The sequence below is a fragment of the Myotis daubentonii genome, chromosome 18 (assembly GCF_963259705.1).
Source record: "Myotis daubentonii chromosome 18, mMyoDau2.1, whole genome shotgun sequence".
Taxonomy (NCBI): Eukaryota; Metazoa; Chordata; class Mammalia; order Chiroptera; family Vespertilionidae; genus Myotis; species Myotis daubentonii.
This window is the reverse complement of record NC_081857.1, coordinates 15,489,540-15,513,338: the sequence shown is the minus strand read 5'-3', so window position 1 is coordinate 15,513,338 and position 23,799 is coordinate 15,489,540. Positions and strand designations below refer to the sequence as shown.

At 38.7% G+C, this 23,799-nt stretch overlaps 1 protein-coding gene and 1 pseudogene across 12 annotated transcripts in view; one reads left to right on the top strand and one right to left on the bottom strand.

Annotated features, from left to right (window-relative positions):
• The window catches only part of RPS6KC1 (ribosomal protein S6 kinase C1), a 141,640-nt gene that overhangs the window by 82,417 nt on the left and 35,424 nt on the right, over positions 1-23,799 (bottom strand). For all 12 annotated transcript variants that reach the window (XM_059674159.1, XM_059674156.1, XM_059674162.1 and 9 more), the window contains one exon: positions 14,225-14,584. In XM_059674159.1, coding sequence (XP_059530142.1) covers positions 14,225-14,584 — 360 coding nt within the window. The remainder of the gene's footprint in view (positions 1-14,224; positions 14,585-23,799) is intronic.
• LOC132221050 (large ribosomal subunit protein eL22-like) lies at positions 1,767-3,791 on the top strand (annotated as a pseudogene).

Genomic DNA, 23,799 nt, shown 5'->3' with positions numbered 1-23,799 from the left:
AAATAGAGTGAAGTCTATGAACTCTTTTTGTTTGATAATTACAATCTTGGGAAATGTGTTTCTTAATCGTTTGCAAAAATACAATATGACTATACAATGATCTGGTTATTTTTCAAATGAAACACATTTTGAGACCACTAATGGCAACACAGTAAGTTTCTGAGGAAAAGCAGATGTTGTCAAAACTTCCTAAAAGAGGATACGCTGAACTTCTGTGCATTTTATATACAAGACTCAATGTTTAATTATTAAGATTTAATTTAAGGTATATTATATAAAACCATGTAATTCAAGTTAATTACAAGCTCTGGTGGTGTCACTCAGTTGGTTGGAGTGTCATCCCATGCATGGGAAGGTCTCTGGGCTTGAATCTCAGGGTTTCGGGTTCGATCCCCTCGGGTGCCTAGGGGAAGCAACTAATTCATATATCTCTCTCACACTGATGTTTCTCTGTGTGTGTGTCTCTCTCTGAAATTAATTTTAAAAATACCAATAATAATGATTAACTTTTGCAGTGTCTAATAACTTGCTAGCACTAAAGGAGCAGTAGTCTTCCACGTAGGGAGTTTTAGTTACCTTTGGTTTATTCTAAAATGCTGAGATAACTCCATTTCTTCTGATCAGAATCAAGGTTTTTTTCAGTAATCATAGAGATTAAACCAACCCTCTCATTTTAATGTTTCGAAACTGTGTTGCTAAACATAGAAAAATGTGGTGATACTGATGACAGAGCCCATCTAATAAAACACTCTTCGAGAATCCTCATCCATCTCTCTGCTTTTGCTATAGAGCAGCTGTGCCTCACACAAATTCACATGAATGAAAATATTTAAATGAGAAACCACCCACTTAGTTTATTTTCCATATGACTTTCCTGTAATTATTTTGTAAACTGTTCACACAACAATACATAAAAACATCTGCAAAAACAGGTAATTAATGTGTCAGGCCAAACTAATGCATTTTTTATGGTGTCCATGCTTCGTCAACTGTAATTATAACTCTTTTTAAGCAAATGATGATGTGTTTGTTGCAATGTGCAAGTGGTTATTTTAGATGCTCTGTTTACTGTTCATACAATCTGAATAAAAAACTCCACAGCTACTTTACCCCACACAACAATGCTTCACCTAGGTTTTTGCAAAAGCAAGAAAGTGGTTCTCTCTTCCAAGTTATATTTTGTAGTAAACATTTTTGGCATTTAACATGAAACTCTCAACCTAAGAGTTGACACCAAAATAGGCAACAATTCAAGAAACATATGCCAGCAAGTGATTCAGCCAGACTTTCTTCCTTCAGTTGTAATCCTGCAGAAAATACAGCACATAAGTCAATCGGCTGCAGTAGGCTAAGCCTCCTGGGTATCAGAAGTTTAGAAGGCTCAAAGGTTCATTACTATTGTTAATGTATAATACCCATTCCATCTAAACCCACCAAACACATATATCTTTGACATGAGACCAATGAATGAAGAACCAAATCCTGTCCAAAATACAGTTTCATAATTCAATTTATCCTGCTTGAGTTCTAACTACATGAAATATTATAATTATGACTATTATTATACTAGAGACCCGATGCATGAAATTCTGGCAAAAGGCTCGGCCCTCGCAGCCCCAGCTGCCATGGCCGGCCCTCGCAGCCCCTCGCAGCCCGGGTTTTGTCCGGAAGGTCGTCCGGACGGTCATTCTGCTGTTTGGTATAATTAGCATATTAGCTCTTTATTATATAGGATAATAATATTGCATATTAATAATTGTCCTCAAATGGGCATTCCTAAAGGCTGGACTTTAGTTTCTTCTTTCCATGGTATTTTTTCTGAAGATTGTAATAATAAGCTTTTTAACTCAAAACATTTTATTTCAGAGTAAAACTACCTTAATTCTAGTAATATATAGAAACTTTGCTTCAGTAGCTACTTTTCTTTCTTATTCCTTTTTTAAATCCTCACCTGAGGATATGTTTCTTTGCTTTTTTATTGATTTTAGAGAGAAAGGGAGAGGGAGAGAGAGAGAGATAAACACTGATGTGGGAGAGGAACATCAATCAACTCCAGTACACAACCTTACCGGGAATCAAATCTACAACACTCCAACCAACTGAGTCACCCAGCCAGTGCATAACACTGGATATTTTATAAAAGGATCCAACTATATATCCTGTCTGCAGGAAACAAACTTGGATTCAAAGAAATAAATAGGTTGAAAGTAAAAGGATGGAAAAATATATCATAAAAAAGGTAGTAATAAGAGAGGTGTAACAGCTATACTAATATCCATCAAAACAGATTTCAAGAAAAATAAATGTTACTACAGAAAAAACACACTTTTTATTGTCAAAAAGTTAATTAAGAAGATATGTTGCCGAAACCGGTTTGGCTCAGTGGATGGAGCGTCGGCCTGCGGACTGAGGGGTCCCAGGTTCGATTCCGGTCGGGGGCATGTGCCTGGGTTGCGGGCGCATCCCCAGTGGGGGATGTGCAGGAGGCGGCTGATCGATGTTTCTCTCTCATCGATGTTTCTGACTCTCTGTCTCTATCCCTTCCTCTCTGTGGAGAATCAATAAAATATAAAAAAAAAAAAAAGAAGATATGTTATAAATATGCAAGTATCTAATAAGTGTTCTAAAACAAATGAAGCAAAAAGTGACAGAAATAAAGGGAGGAACAGACAACTCAACATTAGTTACAATTGTCTCAATAATTGCTAAAACAAAGACAGAAAATCAACAATGATGTAGAAGACCTGAGAAACAATACCAACCAACCTAAATTAACTGGTATCTACAGAATACTCCACTTAAAAACACCAGAATATGCCCTAGCTGGTTTGGCTCAGGAGATAGAGCCTTGGCTTGTGGACTGAAGGGTCCCAGATTCGATTCCAGTCAAGGGCACATGCCTGGGTTGCAGGCTCAATCCCCAGTGGGGGATGTGCAGGAGGCAGCTGATCAATGATTCTCTTTCATCATTGATGTTTCTATCTCTCTCTCCCTCTCCCTTCTTCTCTGAAATTCAATAAAAATATATTTTTTTAAAAAAAAACACATCAGAATACACATTCTCCAAGATAGATTATGTGGTAGGCCACAAAACAAGTTCCAATAAATTTAAAGAAATTTAGATATATTCACCAACTACATGAAAATTAAACTAGAAATCAACAACAAAATAAAATTTGGGAAATTTACAAATATTTGAAAATTAAAGAAAAAATTTCTAAGTAACCCATGGCTCAAAAAGGAAACCACACTGGAAATTAGAAAGTATTTCAAGCTTAATGAAAATGTAAACAGCCTTTCTGCCTCTTCAGCCTCACTGGCACCCGTGAAAAAGCTCGTGGCAAAGTGGGGCAAAAAAAAGAAGCAGGTTGTGGAATTTACCCTTGACTGCACCCACCCCATAGACGATAGAATCATGGACGCTGCCAACTTTGAGCACTTTCTTCAGGAGAGAATCAAAGTGAATAGAAAAGCTGGGAATCTCGGCAGAGGGGTTGTAACCATTGAAAGAAGCAAGAGTAAGATCACTGTAACGTCTAAGATGCCTTTTTCCAAAAGGTATTTGAAATATCTCACCAAAAAATACTAGTATCTGAAGAAGAATATCCTACGTGACTGGTTGCACATAGTTGCTAACAGCAAAGAGAGTTACGAATTGCGTTACTTCCAGATAAACCAGGATGAAGAAGAGGAGGAAGATGAGGATTAAAGCTCATTTATCTGGCAAATTTTGTATGAGTTCTTGAATAAAACCTGGGAACCAAATTGGTGGTTTTCCTTATATCTCTACAGCAGGGGTCCTCAAACTTTTTAAACAGGGGGCCAGTTCACTGTCCCTCAGACCGTTGGAGGGCCGGACTATAGTTTAAAAAAAAACTATGAACAAATTCCTATGCACACAGGGGCGGCAAAAACACCCTGCGGGCCGGATAAATGTTTTCGGCGGGCCCCAGTTTGAGGACCCTTGCTCTACAGTATGGATTGAACAGAAAATTGAAATCGTAGTAACAGGGCTTCACTTGGGGCGCCACTCACTTTGTCTGGAAATTAGATGTTGGAGTCCTACCTTGGCTCCAATTTAGCAATTGCTGCTCCTTGGGTTGCCTTGAACATGTTGAGGCTTGGCAATTTCATTTGCCGTGAAGGCTCTAGCATTTTCTATTTCTATGCCAATTTCCCAAAGCAGAACTGTTTGCATGTTTCCCCTCACGGAAGGCAGGGTTTCTTCCACATTTAACTGAAGCATCAGTTTTTCTGGCTCTCCCCTGTCATGATGAGATCTATGTAGTAAGTTTATGACTCGGGTTTGCACATTTTACTTGTTTGTTGCATTGATGTTGCCATGTAGTCATTCTTTGGTTGTACAATATTAACCCTGGGCTGAAATTAGCATACACTTTAAAAAAAAAACAACTGCTCCCAGATTTTAAAACTTGTAATAAAATGGAAACATTGGTTTTTCTATGCCTTTTTGAACTCTTGTAATTGAGTTTTGATCACATTTTATATTAAAGTGGCTAACGTGGGGGGGAAAAGAAAATGTAAACAACATATCAAAATGTATAGGCTGTAACGAAAGCAGTGTTTAGAAGAACATTATATCTTTAAATACCTATGCTGAAAAGATCTCAAATCAATAACCCAAGTTTTTACCTCTTAAGATAAAAACCTAAAAAAATGAAGAGCAAACTATGAATAAAGAAAGAGGGGAAGAAGCAGAAACCAGTTAAATAGGAAATAAATATGTGTGTGTGTGTGTATGAATATATATATATATATATACACACACACACACACACACACACACACACACACACACATATACATATACATACATACACATTCTAGAGGCCCGGTGCACAAAAATTTGTGCACTCGGGGGGTAGGGGGGTCCCTCAGCCTGGCCTGTGCCCTCTCGCAGTCTGGGACCCCTCGGGAGATAACGACCTGCTGGCTTAGGCCTGCTCCCGGGTGGCAGAGGGCAGGCCCAATCCCTAGGTGCAGCCCCTGGTCAGGCTCAGAGCAGGATGATTGGGGAGTTGGGGCGCCGCCCACTGTCATGCACAGAGCAGGGCAGATCGGGAGGTTGCGATGCCACCCTCAGTCACGCTCGGTAGGGCCGATTGGGGGGTTGGGGCACTGCCCCGTCACACTCAAGGCAGGGTCGATGGGGAGGTTGCGGTGCCATCCCCTGTCACGCACTGAGCAGGGCCAATGGGGGGTTGGGGCTCCGTACCCTGTCACACACAGAGCAGGGCCGATCAGGGGAGTTGGGGCGCCACCCTCTATCACCCACAGAGCAGGGCTGATCAGGGGATTGGGGCACCTTCCCCTGTCACTAACAGAGCAGGGCGGATAGGGAGGTTGTGGCCCCGCCCACTGTCACACACAGAGCCACAGGGCGATCAGGGGGTTTGGGCGCTGCCCCCTGTCACACTGATCCCGGTGTTGGGAGGCATATTACCCTTTTACTATACAGGATAGAGGCCTGGTGCACAGGTGGGGGCCGGCTGGTTTGCCCTGAAGGGTGTCCTGGATCAGGGTGGGGGTCCCCACTGGGGTGCCTGACCAGCCTGGGTGAGGGGATGACGGCTATTTGCAGCTGGTCACACACCCTTCAGGGTGGGGGTCCCCACTGGGGTGCCTGGTCAGCCTGGGTGAGGGGATGATGGCTGTCTGCAGCTGGTCACACACCCTTCAGGGTGGGGTTCCCCACTGGGGTGCCTGGCCAGTCTGGGTGAGGGGCTGAGGTCTATTTTCAGGCTGGCGGGTGACTGAAGCTCCCAACTGCTCCTTTTTTTCTTTTTTTTTTTTCTTTTTTTTAATTCTGGGCCCCCTTTAGCTCTGGCTCTAGCTCTGAGGCCTCTGCTGCTGAAAGCAGGTATCTGGTTTGTTTGTGTTCTATAATCGAAACACTGTATCAACTCCAGCTCTGAGATCCCGGCTAGCTGAAAGCAGGTTTCTGGGGTTTTGTTTAGCTTCTATATTTGTAACTATGTTTCAAACTGCAAGCTCAGAGGCTGGCAAGGCAGGCAGGGGAACGTTGATTTCCTCTGTCACTGAAGCAAGCAAGCCTCATGTTAGTTTCAAGCTGCCTGGCTACCGGCCGCCATCTTGGCTGGCAGTTAATTTGCATATCGCCCTGATTAGCCAACGGGAAGGGTAGCAGTCGTATGCTAATTACCATGTTTCTCTTTTATTAGATAGGGTATCAAAGTTTTTTTAAAAAGATCAATAAAGCCGAAACTGGTTTGGCTCAGTGGATAGAGCGTCGGCCTGCGGACTGAAGGGTCCCAGGTTCGATTCCGGGCAAGGGCATGTACCTGGGTTGCGGGCACATCCCCAGTGGGAGATGTGCAGGAGGCAGCTGATCAATGTTTCTCTCTCATCGATGTTTCTAACTCTCTATCTCTCTCCCTTCCTCTCTGTAAAAAATCAATAAAATATATTAAAAAAAAAAAGATCAATAAAGGTCAATATTTTTAAAGTTACACATTTTCATTTCTGAAATTCAGCAATTAAAAAAAAGTGACTTGTTTCCCTTTGTGAAACACAAACTCACCACTATCTTTCTCATATATTCATCCATTCTAAAGCAAACAAGTTGATCCTTTGGGTTTCCTACTATTTGAGTAATTCATTCAAAGAAATAAGCCAAAACTGCTTTTTGCTTTTTTCAATATATTTTGATTCATTTCAGAGAGGAAGGGAGAGGGGGAGAGAGATAGAAAGCATCAATGATGAGAGGGAATCACCGATCGGCTGCCTCCTGCACGCCCCCTACTGGGGATTGAGCCTGCAACCCGGGCATGTGCCCTTGGCCGGAATCAAACCCAAGACCCTACAGTCCACAGGCCGATGCTCTATCCACTGAGCCAAACCTGCTAGGGCCCAAAACTGCTTTTAAAAGCACTTCGGTATATGTTATTATGCGTGTACAGGAACTAACCACATTTATAGGGTCTGGACATGTTCTAGAACCAAGCCTACAATTCTCAGCTAGTCTAAGTGGGAAGAGGAAGAATAGTCAAGACCCAATAAGAGACCCAGATTGATGTAGTACCTCAGCACATTAGGTCACAGTTTTTGAAATATGTCTGGACATCCCTGAGTGTCTAGCACACATGGAACTAGGGATGGCATAAACTATAAAAACATAGCTTGGTATTGCTTATTATAGCATTTACCAGGATGAAAACTGCAGAAGATTGTTTGTATCTCTTAGCTGAGGCGTAGTATTAGGAACAGTTTACTGGACAAAAATATCAACAAGACTGTCAAAAAAAATTACATAACATCCAGGAACTCTTTTTCATTTTGAGAGACATAATGTATGCAGGAGGTAGAAAGGGTAGAGGAGCCCTAGCTGGTTTGGCTCAGTGGATAGAACGTCGGCCTAAGGACTGAAGGGTCCTAGGTTTGATTCCGCTCAAGGGCACATGCCTGGGTTGTGGCCCGATCCCCAGTAGGGGGTGTGCAGGAGGCAGCCAATCAATGATTCTCTCTCATCACTGATGTTTCTATCTCTCTCTCTCCCTCTCCCTTCCTCTCTGAAACCAATAAAAATATATTTAAAAAACAAAAAGGGTAGGGGAAGGGAAGGGAGAAGAACAAAGGAGAGGATCTCATTTTGAAGGGCCATCACTCAATTTTATTTTATATTTTTACAAAAGAAATATTTTATATTCACTATCACAGCACCTGGTATATCTAAGCAATAAAAACTTTTTGAATGGTCAACTGGACAGATAGATGGTTGAATGAGCAAACAAACAAGTGGGTAGAAAGAAAAAGAATGATTATTCAAAATAAAATTTAAAATATTAGATACTAGAAGACTTGTTGTTTCTCCATTTTAAAATGAACACTAATCTAATTAGGGGACAAATGTGTGAGAAGTAGCATGGCATAATGGAAAGAAGACAAGATTTGAACTCAGAAAGACTTAGACTTAAATACTGGCTGAAACTCTTACTGGCTTGTGTCATTGAGCAAATTGCTTACTTTGCTTAAGTCTTAGTTTTCTCCACCTGTAAAATGAGGATTACAGTAGCTACCTTATAAACATAGTAAACCAGCAACTTTCACACCTAGAACAAACAAAACCAGATCTCAAATCAACTCTATCCTTCACAATGTAGCCCACAGATGGATGTTACTAACAATGCTCACCATCTGGTAGCTTCCTGTTTTAAATAATTATTCTTGCTAACTAGGTGCCAAGCTTTCAAAATCGTTATATTAAATGTTTGAACCGTCTAAATTTTGGTGTCCTAAGACAAAGTCCAGCATGATCAGCCATAGTTCAGCTTACAGGCTTGTTCTGAGGATTAAAAATAATATTAGGAAAGCCCCCTTGTACAGTAACAGGCATGTAATAAATAATAAATTATTGTCAAACATTTCATTAATAGCTTTATGGCATCCTTTTGCCACTCTACATTATCACAATTATTCCAGTAACTCCACACTGAGAATACAGATCAATCACACCAGCCACTTACAGAAATATACAAACAAGGCAGAAGTGAAAAGACATGCACTGAAATATGCTCTTCAAAGATTCAAGTTGATTTCTTCAATCTGAACTTCTGGATTTTCTCTCTTAAATCCATGAAGACCTGAGGACTTAAAACCTTAATTTTAAGCGCCATTTCTAGACTGACTGAATAAGAAAAGTGTCAGATTCAAAAGGAGAATTCAAAGTTACCACTATCAGGGTATGCTTTTTCTCTGCTGGATGGCCGAACAGACTGTTGCTATTGTATTTTGCATCTAGTCGCAGCTGTGTAAACACGAGTTAAGTATGAAAAACATCATGCCCTCTTAATCAGAAATACAACAACCCAAATAAACTCCTTTTGGATGAATAGTTTAGTTAGGATGAGTAATTTGTAGAGTAACATTTGCCACCTGTATAAAAAGCACTCCTACTTAGCTCTTGAAGATATCTTTCTCTGAATTATCACATACCCAGAAATACTGACTTTATTATAAAGCATGGCAATCCAAACCAAGGTCACAGATTACAAACTTATAGCAAGAGTTAAATTAAAATGGCTCATAGGTATTACTGGTTAGGGTGATGTTTCAATAACAGTTCTGCCACTTTAAAGCAAACGTTCCCCAAGGAAACATCTCTTCTCCTCATAAATGTCAAGTCAGCTTCATTTCCCCCAATTCAAAGAATAATATCCATTATACTCAATATCACACTCAGTGGTGATAAGTTGAAAGCTTTTCCTCTAAAATCAGGAACAAGACAAGTATTCCCACTTTTGCCATTTTATTTAACATAGTACTGGGAAGTCCTAGCCAGAGCAATTAGGCAAGAAAAAGAAATACGGTAAAAGGCATCCAAGTCAGAAAGGAAGAAATAAAACTGTCTCTATTTGCAGATGACATATTACAAATACATATAGAAAATGCTAGACTCTACCAAAAAAACTGTTAGAACTAATAAATTCAGTACAGTTTTGGGATACAAAATCAATATACAAAAATCAATTTTGTTTCTATACACTAATAACAAACTATCAGAAAGAGTAAGTTTAAAAATAATCCCATTTACAATTACACCCAAAGAATAAAATACCTGGGAATAAATTTAACCAAAGAGGTGAAAGATCAGTACCCTGAAAACTATAAATCATGAGTGAAACACACTGAGACAAAAATAAATGGAAAGATATTCCATGCTCATGAATTAGAATCATTAATATTGTTTAATATGTGCATACTACCCAAAGCAACATACAGATTCAAAGCAATCCCTATCAAAATTCCAATGGCATTTTTTTCAGAAAAGTAGAAAAAACAATCCTAAAATGTGTATGGAACAACACAAGACCCCAAAACAATCTTGAGAAAGAACAACAAAGCTTGGAGGTATCACATTTCCTGATTTCAAACTCTGTTACAAAGTATAGCAGCATCAAGAGTATAATAATGACATAAAACCAGACACACAAGTCAATGGAACAAAACAGAAAGCTCAGAAATAAACCCCCACCTATGGTTAATTAATTTATGACAAAGAAGCCAAGAATATACACTAGAGAAAGGACATCCTCTTTATTAAACAGGGCTGGGGAAAACGAACAGCCACATGCAAAAGGATGACACGAGATCCATACCTTACACCATACAAAAAAATCAACTCAAAATGGATTAAAGATTTGAACATAAGACCTGAGAAGAAAACATAAGGGAGTAAGCCCTTGGCATCAGCCTTGGCAATGATTTTTTGAATTTGACACCTAAAGCAAAAGCAAAAAAAGCAAAAGTGAGTGAGACAATATCAAACTAAAAAGCTCTACACAGCAAAGGACACCATCAAATGAAAAGGCAACCTACCAAATGAGAGACAACATTTGCAAGTCATATATCTGATAAGAGGTTAACGTCCAAAATATATAAAGAACACACGCAACTTGCCCTAATTGGTTTGGCTCAGGGGATAGAGCATTGGCCTGCGGACTAAAGGGTCCCAGGTTTGGTTCCGGTCAAGGGCATGTACCTTGGTTGCGGGCACATCCCCAGTGGGAGGTGTGCAGGAGGCAGCTGATCAATGTTTCTCTCTCATTGATGTTTCTAACTCTCTATCCTTCTCCCATCCTCTCTGTAAAAAATCAATAAAATATATATTTCAAAAAAGAACACACACAACTTAATAGCACAACAACAAACAATCTGATTTAAAAAATGGGCAGAGGAACAGAAAAAACATTTTTCCAAAGAAGACAAAGATGAAAAAGTACTTAACATCACTAATCATCAGGGAAATCCAAATCAAAACCACAATGAGATATCGCATCATATCTGTTAGAATGGCTATCGAAAAAAGACAATAGGTAGCAAGTATCTGAGAGGATGTGGAGAAAAGGGAACTCTTGTACACTCTTGGTGAGATTGTTAATTAGTGCAGCCACTATGAAAAACAGTATGGCAGAGCCTCAGAAAATTAAAATAGAACTATCATATAGTACAATCCAGCAATTGCACTTCTAAGTATACAACCAAAGGAAATAAAATCTCTACCTTGAAGAGGTATTTTCACTCCCATGTTTATTGCAGCATTATTTACAACAGCCAAGGAAACAACCTATATATCCACCAACAGATGAATGCATAAAGAAAACATATGTATACATACACACACACAATGGAATATTATTCAACCATAAATATGAAGGAAATTCTGCCATTTGCAACAGTGTAAGTAGAACTTAGGGGCATTATGCTAAGTGAAATATGAAGCAAGTCAGACAAATGCTATCTGATCTCATTTATATGTGGAATCTAAAAAGAACTAAACTCATAGAAACAGAGAACATATTGGTGGTTGTGAGGCAGGGAGTGGAGGGTAGGTGAAATGGGTGAAAGTGGTCAAAAGTTACAAACTTTGACTATAAGATAAATAAGTCCTGGAGATGTAATGTAAAACATGGTGACTATAGTTAACAATACTGTATTGTATATCAAAGTTGCTAAGAAAGTAGATCTTAAAAGTTCTCACCACAAGAAAAAATGTATAACTATGTGAAGTGATAGGTGTTAACTAAACTTAGCTGGCAATGTTTGCACAATATATACATATATCAAATCATTATGTTGTATATCTTTAAATAGATATTATATGTCAATCATGTCGATTAAACTGGGGGGAAAGTTTTTTTAAATAATGCCCATGTGTCTGTTAGGAGGAGACTGATACTTTTAAATATAATCCCCTGGCCCAGTGGCTCAGCTGGTTGAAGCATCGTCCTATATACCAAAAGGTTGCTAGTTAGATTCCTGGTCAGGGCACATACCAGGTTGAGGGTTCGATCCCCAGTCACGGCACATATGGGAGGCAACCAATCAATGTTTCTCTCACTAATCAATATTTCTCTCTCTTCCTTCCTTCCTCTCTCTCTAAAATCAATAAACATTTATCCTCAGATGAGGATTAAAAAACATTTTTTAAAATAAATATAATCCATGAACCAGAAGTACTGCTCTGACATTACATTTGACGCACAATTAAATGTGTCACCATGCCAAAACCGGTTTGGCTCAGTGGATTGAGCGTCGGCCTGCGGACTGAAAGGTCCTAGGTTCGATTCTGGTCAAGGGCATGTACCTGGGTTGCGGGCACATCCCCAGTAGGAGATGTGCAGGAGGCGGCTGATCGATGTTTCTCTCTCATCGATGTTTCTAACTCTCTATCTCTCTCCCTTCCTCTCTGTAAAAAATCAATAAAATATATTAAAAAAAATAAAATAAATAAAATAAATGTGTCACCATGAGGACTGAAAGAGAGGTTATTTTACACACTGGTTAAAAATTAGAATTCTGTGATTATAGTTCTACAGTCTGTATGAACAAAAATTGATCACATTATGAATAAACAATAGAAGTCTATAAGCAATTAGTTTATTATAACTTTTTGGATTTGATGGCACATTAACAACAAAAAACAATCCAGGGCAGTAATGGCTATTGTGGTTTCAGAAAGGTATATGTTAAATAGAAAAAATATGTTTAAATAATAACATTCCTTAAGATAGAGGTCTAGTTCTAGTGGAAAAATAATTCACCACCATAATTACAAAGTAACTAATTAAATGATGTAGTTTTTATTTGCTGATATGCATTTATAATTCTTATTTTGAAGCAAAGATTTTTATTTTTCTGGTGCCATCAAGTGGTAACATTATGAAGTGTTCTAGAGTTAAATGCAAATAACTTTTAGACAAAAGAATCACACTGATGTATTTTATCTATGTCAATTAGACACTAGTGATGTTTTATCACAAAAATTATCTAAAAAGAAGAGAAAAATATCAGAGCCAATTATTTGCAACTCATCCCTATTTTAAACCCCCAACCCAAAATAACAGTTAAGACAAAGAAATATGAGTAGATCTTTAAGACCAGAATGCTCCACTAGCAAAAAACACAAAACAAAAAACACTCCAACAGATAATGAAACTATTAGAAAACCAAGTTTGTATTAAAATGACATATATTATCAGTCAAACCAAGAGAAATGCTCCTTCCTGAAACTCCATTAACATGGCTGTAAAATAATTATTTTTAAGGCAAAATCCCACAAGGACAAAGAGACTGAGAGAAAAGATAGCAGCAACACAATTTTAGAAGCCAGCAAGGAGATGGGTGAGTGGTTACAGACTTGGGGAAACTCCAGAAAGCTGCCCGACTGACACGGCACTAAATCTCTCCCAAAGTTCAGGAGCTGGTGGCTCTAAGTAGCTATGGACACGAGAGTGAAGAATAAAAACAAGAAACTTAGTCAAAATCAGTTAAAAAGCAGTTAGGATACCACTACACACGCTTCCTCTTCCACTCCATGCAGCCAAGCATTCATCTTTACACCACATTAAAAGAATGAAGGTTATACTCTAGGAAGAGTACAGCAGAATGCTTCTGGACTACAGGACACAGGCACAGTGAGGGCAGGGGAAGTGTTAGTAATACAGGAGATGGTAGGAATCTGAATGGTACTAACAAGTCAAAGATCACACACAAAAAATAATGAAGATGGTAATTTTCTGGAAAGAAAACCACTGGAAGAAGGTCGCATCAACATTAGATTATTGTGTCCAGGAAGTCATGTAACTAACTGCAGCATGCTTCACTCTGGTTCTATAAGGAAAATGCAAATAATTAAACAAAAACTGATGCTTAAAAAAAAAAGGTAACTTCTACTTATAGACATTCAACAACATTCAACTCTACATGCCCTGTATCACTCTCATGCATTAGCTGAGAATTTACTGCAACTAACCAAGAACAAAATAGTAGGCAAATCCAAGGACCTTTTATACTCGTAGTTTAAAAGCCCATTTCATCTCCTCTCTTCAGGCCATTGAGAGTAGGTGCACTAAAGAAATCGCTGTGAACACTCCTAAGAGAGGTGAAGGCTAGTGACCATTGGCCATATCAGAGAAAACACACATTATTATTCATAATAGAGACTCAGAGACTTGTTTTTTCAATCCTATTTTGTTGCTTAATTTATCAAAGCAGAGAGTTAAGTGTATCTGATACTGTCATGTAACCAGAAGGAGATATCCATATTTAGGCCATTTAATCTTCAGTATTTCTCATTTTCAGTCTTTTTTTTTCTTTAGAGGATTATATATAAGACAAATAGTTATATGTATACATGTTTTTCCAGATATCAACAAAAGAAACATTAATATACATAAAACTGTACCTTGTACACCTTCTAGAAGTAAATCAACTCCCTTCCTATAAAAATCAGAAGCAGCTTCATAGTCATCTTCTTCTTCCTTCTTTAAAGCCAGCTTTATGAATTCTCCTGCTTTCTCCAAATAATTTCTCTTGCCAAGCTTGGATTTTAAACTGCCAGGAAAGAGGCTACGATTTTCCCGTTCTTCTGTCTTGTTCTGCTCACTGTCATAAGCAACAGCCCCTAGTGCTGAAGGATCCGAAGGAAGATTGAGACCAAAAGTTCTAGTGGGAGAATTTTGATTGGAAGCCATTCCATCATCTAACTCAGCAAGGGAATCCACATCGACAGTAAGAGATATCAGGTCACTGTCACTGGAGAAGCCTGGAAATACAATCATAATAGTAAACATTAAATTGAGAATCAACCAAAACAATACAAATCATGCTATTAATTTTTTCATCTATCAAAGTCAATTAGGAAGGCTATAATTTACTGATGAAGTCAGTGTCTAGCAATTTGTTTTAGTATAGTTCATTCATTTTTTTCCAATATCTGTATTTTTTATTTTTTAATCCTCACCCAAGGATATGTTTATTGATTTTTAGAGAAAGAGGATGTGGGAGAGAGAGACAGACAGAAAGATGTGACAGAAACATCAATTGGCTGCCTCCCCTATGCACCCAGACCAGGGATTAAACCCACAACCCAGGTATGTGCCCTGACTGGGAACAGAACCTGCAACCTTTTGGTGTAGAAGACGATGCCCCAACCAGCTGAACCACCCTGCCAGGGCAGTTCATTCATTTTTGCACTGTCACTCAACAGCTCTGGAAGAACATCTCCTTGCCTTAATTATCAAACTAAAACTGAAGTTAAGTTTTTATCTAGCCTTGTTGTCAAAAAAAGCCTTTAGCACAAGATCTTGCAAACCATTTTTAGCAAGCTCATGCTTGCACACACAGCTGCTATGAACAGTAATATTAAGATGAAGGGAAAAGAGTAAGAGCTTTAGAGTAAGTACAAAAGAAGTTTAGAAACCCAGCTCTTGAAACTTATTGTGTGACCAACAGCAAATTACTTAACCGTTTTACTTATTATGCAGGGCAATACGAGAACAAAGTTAATACATATGAAGCATAATAGACTATCATTAAATTACAACTCTAGCAATTATATAATAATTACTTAACTATTTAGACAATATATTCCCAGAAATGTGTTTTTAGGTCACCATCCATATCAGGTGGGGAGTGTGCAGGAGGCAGCCAATCAATGATTCTCTCTCATCATTGATTTCTCTATCTCTCACTCTTCCTTCCTCTCGGAAATCAATAAAAACATATTTTAAAATATATATTTAAAATTTTTTTAAATAAAATAAAGAACTGAATTATTAGAAATCTTTGTTTCAGACACTTTCACAGCTTTTGGAGAAAGTTTTGGTCTATATTTGTATCTTAGTTTTCTAACAGAAAATGAAAAATAGGTGCTGCTAAAATTTTTAGTAATGAAAATTACTTCTCCCACTTCATATAACTGACTTCATGGTAAATAAGCATGATGTACAATAACAGTTACTAAACTTTTTGGTTTTAAAACCTCCCTTTACATTCTCAAAAATGACTGATAACCTCAAAGAGATTCTATGTGGATTTCATAAATATTTACCAATCTTAATATTTAAAAACCGACAATTTTTTTAATTAAACATTAAAGCCCATTACAAGTTAACACGATTTTTATTTTTAAAAATTTTATTTTCCAAAACAAAAAATATTTAGAGAAGTGGCACTGTTTTACATTTCTGCAAATCTTGTTAACAAAAGATGGCTAGATCCTCATATCTGTTCTCTGCACCCAATCTGTTGTCAGATGTTGTTCTGGTTGAAAGATTTGAATAAAATGTCACATAGATATATAATTGAAAATGGGGCAAATATTTTAGTAGCCTTTTAAAATAATTGTGGAGACTATCTTTTAATACTACAACAAAACTTGATAAGTGGTTGTTTCTTAAAGCTTAGTTGCCATATAGAACATAACATAAATTCCTATCAACGAAATTTCTGTTTTTGTTTGTATATTTTGTTAATTTTTATTGTTGAAAGTATTACGTATGTCCCTCTTTTCCCCCCACTGACCCCTTCTAGCCTATCCCCACCCTAGGCCTGCACGCCCTATTGTCTATGGCCATGGGTTATGCATGAAATTTGTTTTGTTACACACAAATCCATTGGTCTGTCTTACACACAGAATGGATCTTTTTATCCATCATAAGTTTGTAACATCACACATTGGTCATTTTGAAAATACTGGTTTCCAGAGCTACATAGATAAAGTGGTGACAAATTTCATATTATAATATCACCACCAAAACCGAATTTGTTATTATCACCACCAATTTCACCAGAAAATTCTTTAAGTATTGGAAAACTGTCAAGCTCAAAGTAGAAGATACAAGTTCTCCAAAATTCTAATTGTAGGTTGCAAACCTGAATTGTATCAGTGGCAACACATGCTGTCAGTTATTTTCTCCTTCAAGTATCAGCTCACTTCGTTTACTTTCAAAAAAACATGTGCCAAATTCCCAAGTTGAATAATGACAGTTTGTCTGTTAATCATCCTTTCAAGTAAATATGGTGTTCCAAGAAAAAAAAGGAACTAGTTTATGGCTCAAGCAACTGCACAAGAACTTTTCCCTAAGACAACCATGGTAGTTCAGTATGCAGAAGTGCTTTGTGTATAGTTCCATTCCGTCACACAAAATATCAACAAAGGCATGTACCCGAAGATTGAGGTTTAATGAAATTGAGTTTTAGTGCTTTATCAAGGACACTCAGCACTGGCATTACTACAAGTGTGTCAATGCTTTCAGTTACTGGCTGGTGTCGCTCTTTTGATTCATGCTCTGGCACACTAGTTTTACCCACCATTGTTTCTGTGTCATCAGTGAACATGCCAAAAAATATTCTTTTGAATTTTGTCAACCATTTAAAATATAAAAACCAGCCCTAGCCGGTTTGGCTCAGTGGATACAGCGTCAGCCTGCAGACTGAAGGGAACCAGGTTCCATTGCGGCCAAGGGAACATGCCCGGGTTGTGGACTCGATCCTCAGTGTGGGGCGTGCAGGAGGCAGCCAATCAATGATTCTCTCTCATCATTGATATTTCTATCTCTCTCTCCCTCTCCCTTCCTCTCTGAAAGCAATAAAAATATATTTAAAAAATAAAATATAAAGACCATTCTTAGCTTTTAGGTCATATAAAAACAGGTGGCAGGCCAGATTTGGCCCACAGGCTATACGTTGTCAACCCCTATTATAAACTCAAATTGTTTATTTCATATCAAATAAAGTTAGGGTAAAAACATGTTACTGGCAGCTAAACTCAAATTTTAAATCAGCTTTAGACACAACTTTGGCACCCTGTCAATAAAATATTCTGTTTTCAGGGTTTTGTTTTGTTTTAAATCCTCAGAATGCCCATAAAGAACTAATTTTGAGGTACAAACTTCCTGTTATAAAATAAATAAGACTCGGAGAACCAAGATGGCGGCATAGGTTAACGCCGGAGTTTGCTGCTTTGAACAACTACTTCAAAAGTAAAACTAAAAGACGGAAGGGACATCACCCAGAACCACAGGAACGCTGGCTGAGTGGAAGTCCTACAACTAGGAGGAAAGAGAAACGCATACGGACACTCAGAGGAGGCGCAGTGCTGAAGTCAAATTCTGAGGTGCGGAGTGCACGGAGCGGGCTGGCGGCCGAGGGCGCGGTTGTTGTTTTCAATCGGGAGGGAGTCGCAGACTCTGAGCTCCAGATACAGGCGAGTCTTTAGGGACCCAGACTCAAACGGGAGAAGCGGGACTGTCTGGCTTTGGTCAGAGCGAGTGCAGCTTTCTCTCCGAGCTTTGCAGCGGGTGCTGGGACTCAGAGAGGCAGAGCCCCTGGGGACAGGACTGAGAGCCGCCATAACTGCTCTCTCCGGCCCACCCTGTTGATCCTGTTCGACCCGCCCCGCCCAAGCCCTGCACAGAGGCATTTGCCGGATAGCCTCAGGCAAAGGCTAGATTAGCACCTCCCTAGAGGACAGAAGTTCTCTCACTGCTGACACAGCTGATTCTTATAGCCACTTGGCCTGGAGGTCAAACCCTCCCTGGAATTAGCTACAACAATCAAGATTTATCTATAAGATTGCGAACAAAGACCACTAGGGGGTGCACCAAGGAAGCATAACAAAATGCGGAGACAAAGAAACAGGACAAAATTGTCAATGGAAGAAATAGAGTTCAGAACCACACTTTTAAGGTCTCTCAAGAACTGTTTAGAAGCTGCCGATAAACTTAATGAGATCTACACGAAAACTAATAAGACCCTCGATCTTATATTGGGGAACCAACTAGAAATTAAGCACACACAGACTGAAATAACGAATATTATACAGACGCCCGACAGCAGACCAGAAGAGCGCAAGAATCAAGTCAATGATTTGAAATGCGAGGAAGCAAAAAACATCCAACCGGAAAAGCAAAATGAAAAAAGAATCCAAAAATGCGAGGATAGTTAAGGAACCTCTGGGACAGCTTCAAGCGTACCAACATCAGAATTATAGGGGTGCCAGAAGATGAGAGAGAGCAAGATATTGAAAACCTATTTGAAGAAATAATGACAGAAAACTTCCCCCACCTGGTGAAAGAAATGGACTTACAGGTCCAAGAAGCGCGGAGAACCCCAAACAAAAGGAATCCAAAGAGGACCACACCAAGACACATCATAATTAAAATGCCAAGAGCAAAAGATAAAGAGAGAATCTTAAAAACAGCAAGAGAAAGAAACTCAGTTACCTACAAGGGAATACCCATACGACTGTCAGCTGATTTCTCAACAGAAACTTTGCAGGCCAGAAGGGAGTGGCAAGAAATATTCAAAGTGATGAATACCAAGAACCTACAACCAAGATTACTTTATCCAGCAAAGCTATCATTCAGAATTGAAGGTCAGATAAAGAGCTTCACAGATAAGGAAAAGCTAAAGGAGTTCATCACCACCAAACCAGGATTATATGAAATGCTGAAAGGTATCCTTTAAGAAGAGGAAGAGGAAGAAAAAGGTAAAGATACAAATTATGAACAACAAATATGCATCTATCAACAAGTGAAGCTAAGAATCAAGTGAATAAATAATCTGATGAACAGAATAAACTGTTGATTATAATAGAATCAGGGACATAGAAAGGGAATGGACTGACTATTCTTGGGGGGGAAAGGGGTGTGGGAGATGCGGGAAGAGACTGGACAAAAATCGTGCACCTATGGATGAGGACAGTGGGTGGGGAGTGAGGGCGGAGGGTGGGGCGGGAACTGGGAGGAGGGGAGTTATGGGGGGGAAAAAAAGAGGAACAAATGTAATAATCTGAACAATAAAGATTTAATTTAAAAAAAAATAAAATAAAATAAAATAAAATAAAATAAATAAGACATAGGAATGTAATGAATAGCATGGCAACTATACTTAATAATACTGTACTGCATATCTGAAAGTTGCTAAGAGTAGATCTTAAAAGTTTTCATCACAAGAAAAAAATCTATAACTATGTATGGTGACAAATATTAAGTAGACTTATGTGGTGATCATTTTGTGATACAGGTTGACCCTTGAACAATGTTGGGACCCCAACTCCAACCCCATACAGTTGAAAATACACATATAACTTTTGACTCCCCAAAAAACTTAACTACAGTCCCTCAGTATCCTCGAGGGATTGGTTCCAGTATCCCCTGCAAATACTAAAATCCACGGATGCTCAAGTCTCATATAGAATGGCAAAGAACAAAGCATACAGTCAGCTCTTTGCATCCTCCAATCAAAAATACTGTTTTCAATATGCTGTTGGTTAAACGCATATTGCAAAACATGGGAGATGGTCCTAGCCTATTTGGCTCAGTGGATAGAGCGTCAGCCTGCAGACTGAAAGGTCCCGGGTTCGATTCCAGTCAAGGGCACATGCCTGGGTTGCGGGCTTGATCCCCAATAGGGGGTGTGCAGGAGGCAGTCAATCGGTGATTCTCTCTCATCACTGATGTTTCTATCTCTCTCTCTCCCTGTCCCTTCCTCTCTAAAATCAATAAAAATATGTTTGAAAAACAACAACATGGGAGATGAAGGGAAACTGTATATTTACTAAAAAAAAAAAAAAAAAAAATCTGCATATAAGTGGACCTGTGCAATGCAAACCCATGTTGTTCAAGGGTCAACTAGGAATACAAACATCTAATCATTATGTTGTACAACTGAAACTAATGTTATGTCAATTATGCCTCAATAAATTAGATTAGATAGATAGATACAGAAAGACACAATTAATTTTTGCTCCTTAAAAACAATAGATTTCATTAAATGCATAATCTGCAATGAGGTTCACTGGACCTAGTGGAAATCTCTTCATTTCTATGACATTTCAACTGTACACAGTACTTCAAAATCAAAATCTTTTCCAGCAATCTACAAAATTATCCACTGTTCTGAGAAATATATATATATACTTTATGAGATTTCTAAAATAATTTTTAAATATTTTATGTATTTCAATGAAAATTTATTTCCTTAAATGGTGTCACTGTAATCCATTGAAATTAATAAACAAATATCAAGTTTAATATTTTTTCTGGTTTATGCAGCTAATCACAAAAGAAAGGAAATGCTGTCAGAAATCTTTTGTCAGCTCTCCCGTGTCTTGTCAGTATAACCTTCACATCATCTATCACATTGTACTGTCTCATGCGTTGCCTGATTTTCCTTTCTACAAGAACAATAACACCAAAGGGCAAAAGGGTAAAGTTATGTATACTCAGTTTCTTGGCTTTTGACCACAAAAATCTAGTATCATAGTCACATTTCCTCTTACCTTTCCAACCTTATTTTATTAGCAAAGGAAACCACGGTTAAATAAAATTAGATCAGAAAAGTAAGACCATCAAAATACTGAGGAAGAAAGTAAGATAGCAAAATAAAGTAAGAAATATACTATACAAATTGTTTCAATTTCTACCTAATTCTAAATGAAACTTTCAAAGTAAGCAAGCAAATAAAACAAGCAGGTTAGGAAGAGGAATTTTTTTAGCCTAATTCGGAGAAGGCAAAGGGAAATAAAAAGACTTCTTCTGGTTTAACCTTGTTGGAGGACAGTTTGGCAATGCATGTCAGATGCAAAAAAATGCTTATATCTTTGACCAAGCAATTCAGCAGTTTTTACCAAAACAATCAGAGATACAAAAGAGTATGGTTCATCCCTATGATAAAGTATTATACAACTATTAAAAGGTATGTTATAGAACAGTGATGGCGAACCTTTGGAGCTCGGCGTGTCAGCATTTTGAAAAACCCTAACTTAACTCTGGTGCCATGTCACATAGAGAAATTTTATGATATCTGCAACCATAGTAAAACAAAGACTTATATTTTTGATATTTATTTTATATTTTTAAATGCCATTTAACAAAGAAAAATCAACCAAAAATATGAGTTCGTGTGTCACCTCTGACACGCGTGTCATAGGTTCGCCATCACTGTTATAGAATGTTTAATGCTAAAGTATTCATGCTCTATTATGCAAAAATGACAAACTGCAAAGTGGTACTTGTATGTATGTGTGTGTGTGTGTGTGTGTGTGTGTGTGTGTTTATACACAGTATATATATTATAATTTAAAAACACAAATACAACCCGGCTGGTGTGGCTCAGTGGTTGAGCATTGACCCAGGAAATGAGACCACTGGTTCAATTCCCGGTCAGTGCACATGCTGGGTTGCAGATTTGATCCCCGGTAGGGGGGCGTACCAGAGGCAACTGATGGATGAGGTTTCTCTCTCTCATGGATGATTCTATCTCTCTATCTCTCTCCCTTCCTCTCTCTCTAAAAATCAATAAAAACACATTTTTAAAAATATATTTTATTGATTTTTTTACAGAGAGGGAAAGGGATAGAGAGTTAGAAACATCAATGAGAGAGAAACATCAATCAGCTGCCTCCTGCACACCTCCCGCTGGGGATGTGCCCACAACCAAGGTACATGCCCTTGACTGGAATCGAACCTGGGACCTTTCAGTCCGCAGGTCGACGCTCTATCCACTGAGCCAAACAGGTTAGGGCAATAAAAACACATTTTTAAGAACACATGGGGGGGGGGGGGGCGCGCAGAAAGGTACAATAAACACTAAAAATAATTTTTTCAGTATGGTGGGATTACAGGCGATGCTAATCATTTATCTTGTTTGTGTATGACAAGCCCTCCAGGCTCTGTACATGGAGAATATCAAAGGAGATAACAGTAAGGGCTAAAACTGGGAATTGAGTATAAAGCTATGTTACACAGCCATCATTTATGAAATACTGGCCTGTATGAAATATCCAGCAGCCAGTGCCCAGGAATTTCTAACTGTTGAGGGCCGCTAGCAAACACTCGGTTTAAATTTGTCACTGAAACTCAGAGCGCAGGCAGAGCCACGCCCTGGGGGCAGACCTGGTCAAGAGACTGGGATGCCACTCAGTTTGACCTTTCAGACCAGTGTTAAGGGGGAACTCAAGGCCCAGGAACTCAAGGCCCACCCAGATGTGATGTAACTTCCTATTATTCGAGTATTTATTAAAACTACTTCCGGTGTTGGAGGTCGTTCTGTCCCTCCATTCAGAGGGCAGACGCCACACCTGGCCCAAGCTTATATTCTATTTCTATGTCTGTCTTTTCATTTTCTCAAATCCCAAAAGCGCCTCCTACTTAAAAGAACCGGTTCACGTCTCTCTCTCCATGCTGGAACAGAGAAGGGAGGACCCCCACCCCCACCCCCGCCATACCTAACTTAAGAGAGAGAAGGTAGAAATTATATAAAGACAGAGCTGTGTAAAGCAAACTAACCCCAAACTATCCTCCTCCTTTAATTCTCCTATTACGATACACCCTACCACACCTAAAAAGCCTAACCCTATCATATGTCCTCCACCAAGCACTGCATCAAATCATCTTTTCTAGTATTCTCTGATACTTTCCTCTTCTATATTTAAGCAATTTCTAAATTCCCTTCTTCTCAATGAAGTACTTCCCAAACAGCTCAAGAACACTCCCTTTCACCACCACAGCAATAAATGTGTGTGCACGCGTACGCGTACGTGCGTGCGTGCGTGCGTGCGTGTGTGTGTTCAGTACCTAGCTTATTCCTCTGATATTCTTAATATATCTACTTTGTACAGTACCTGCTCAAGTCCTGGAAATCAGTCCTGTCATTCAACAAACTTTATATAAATCTAAATATCACATGAAGTGGAGACTAGCTCCCTATAACCCAGGAAGAAAGTTAGCGAGTAAGATATAGGGAGCAGCAAACAAGAAGCTTTCGGTTAAGGTGAGCAGGAAGAAACTGTGGATGAGGCAGAGCAACAATTGACAATACAGAAACTATTTGTCAAAAGTTAAACCAACCTGAAGTCAGTCCATGTTTAAGAGGGCCCTCTGGGCCATCATCAGAGTAAAAGGTGCAACCTTCACCCAATGCCATCAAGTCAAAAACCTAAGCCTTTTCTGGAAGGGATGAGAGCAGGGGGGT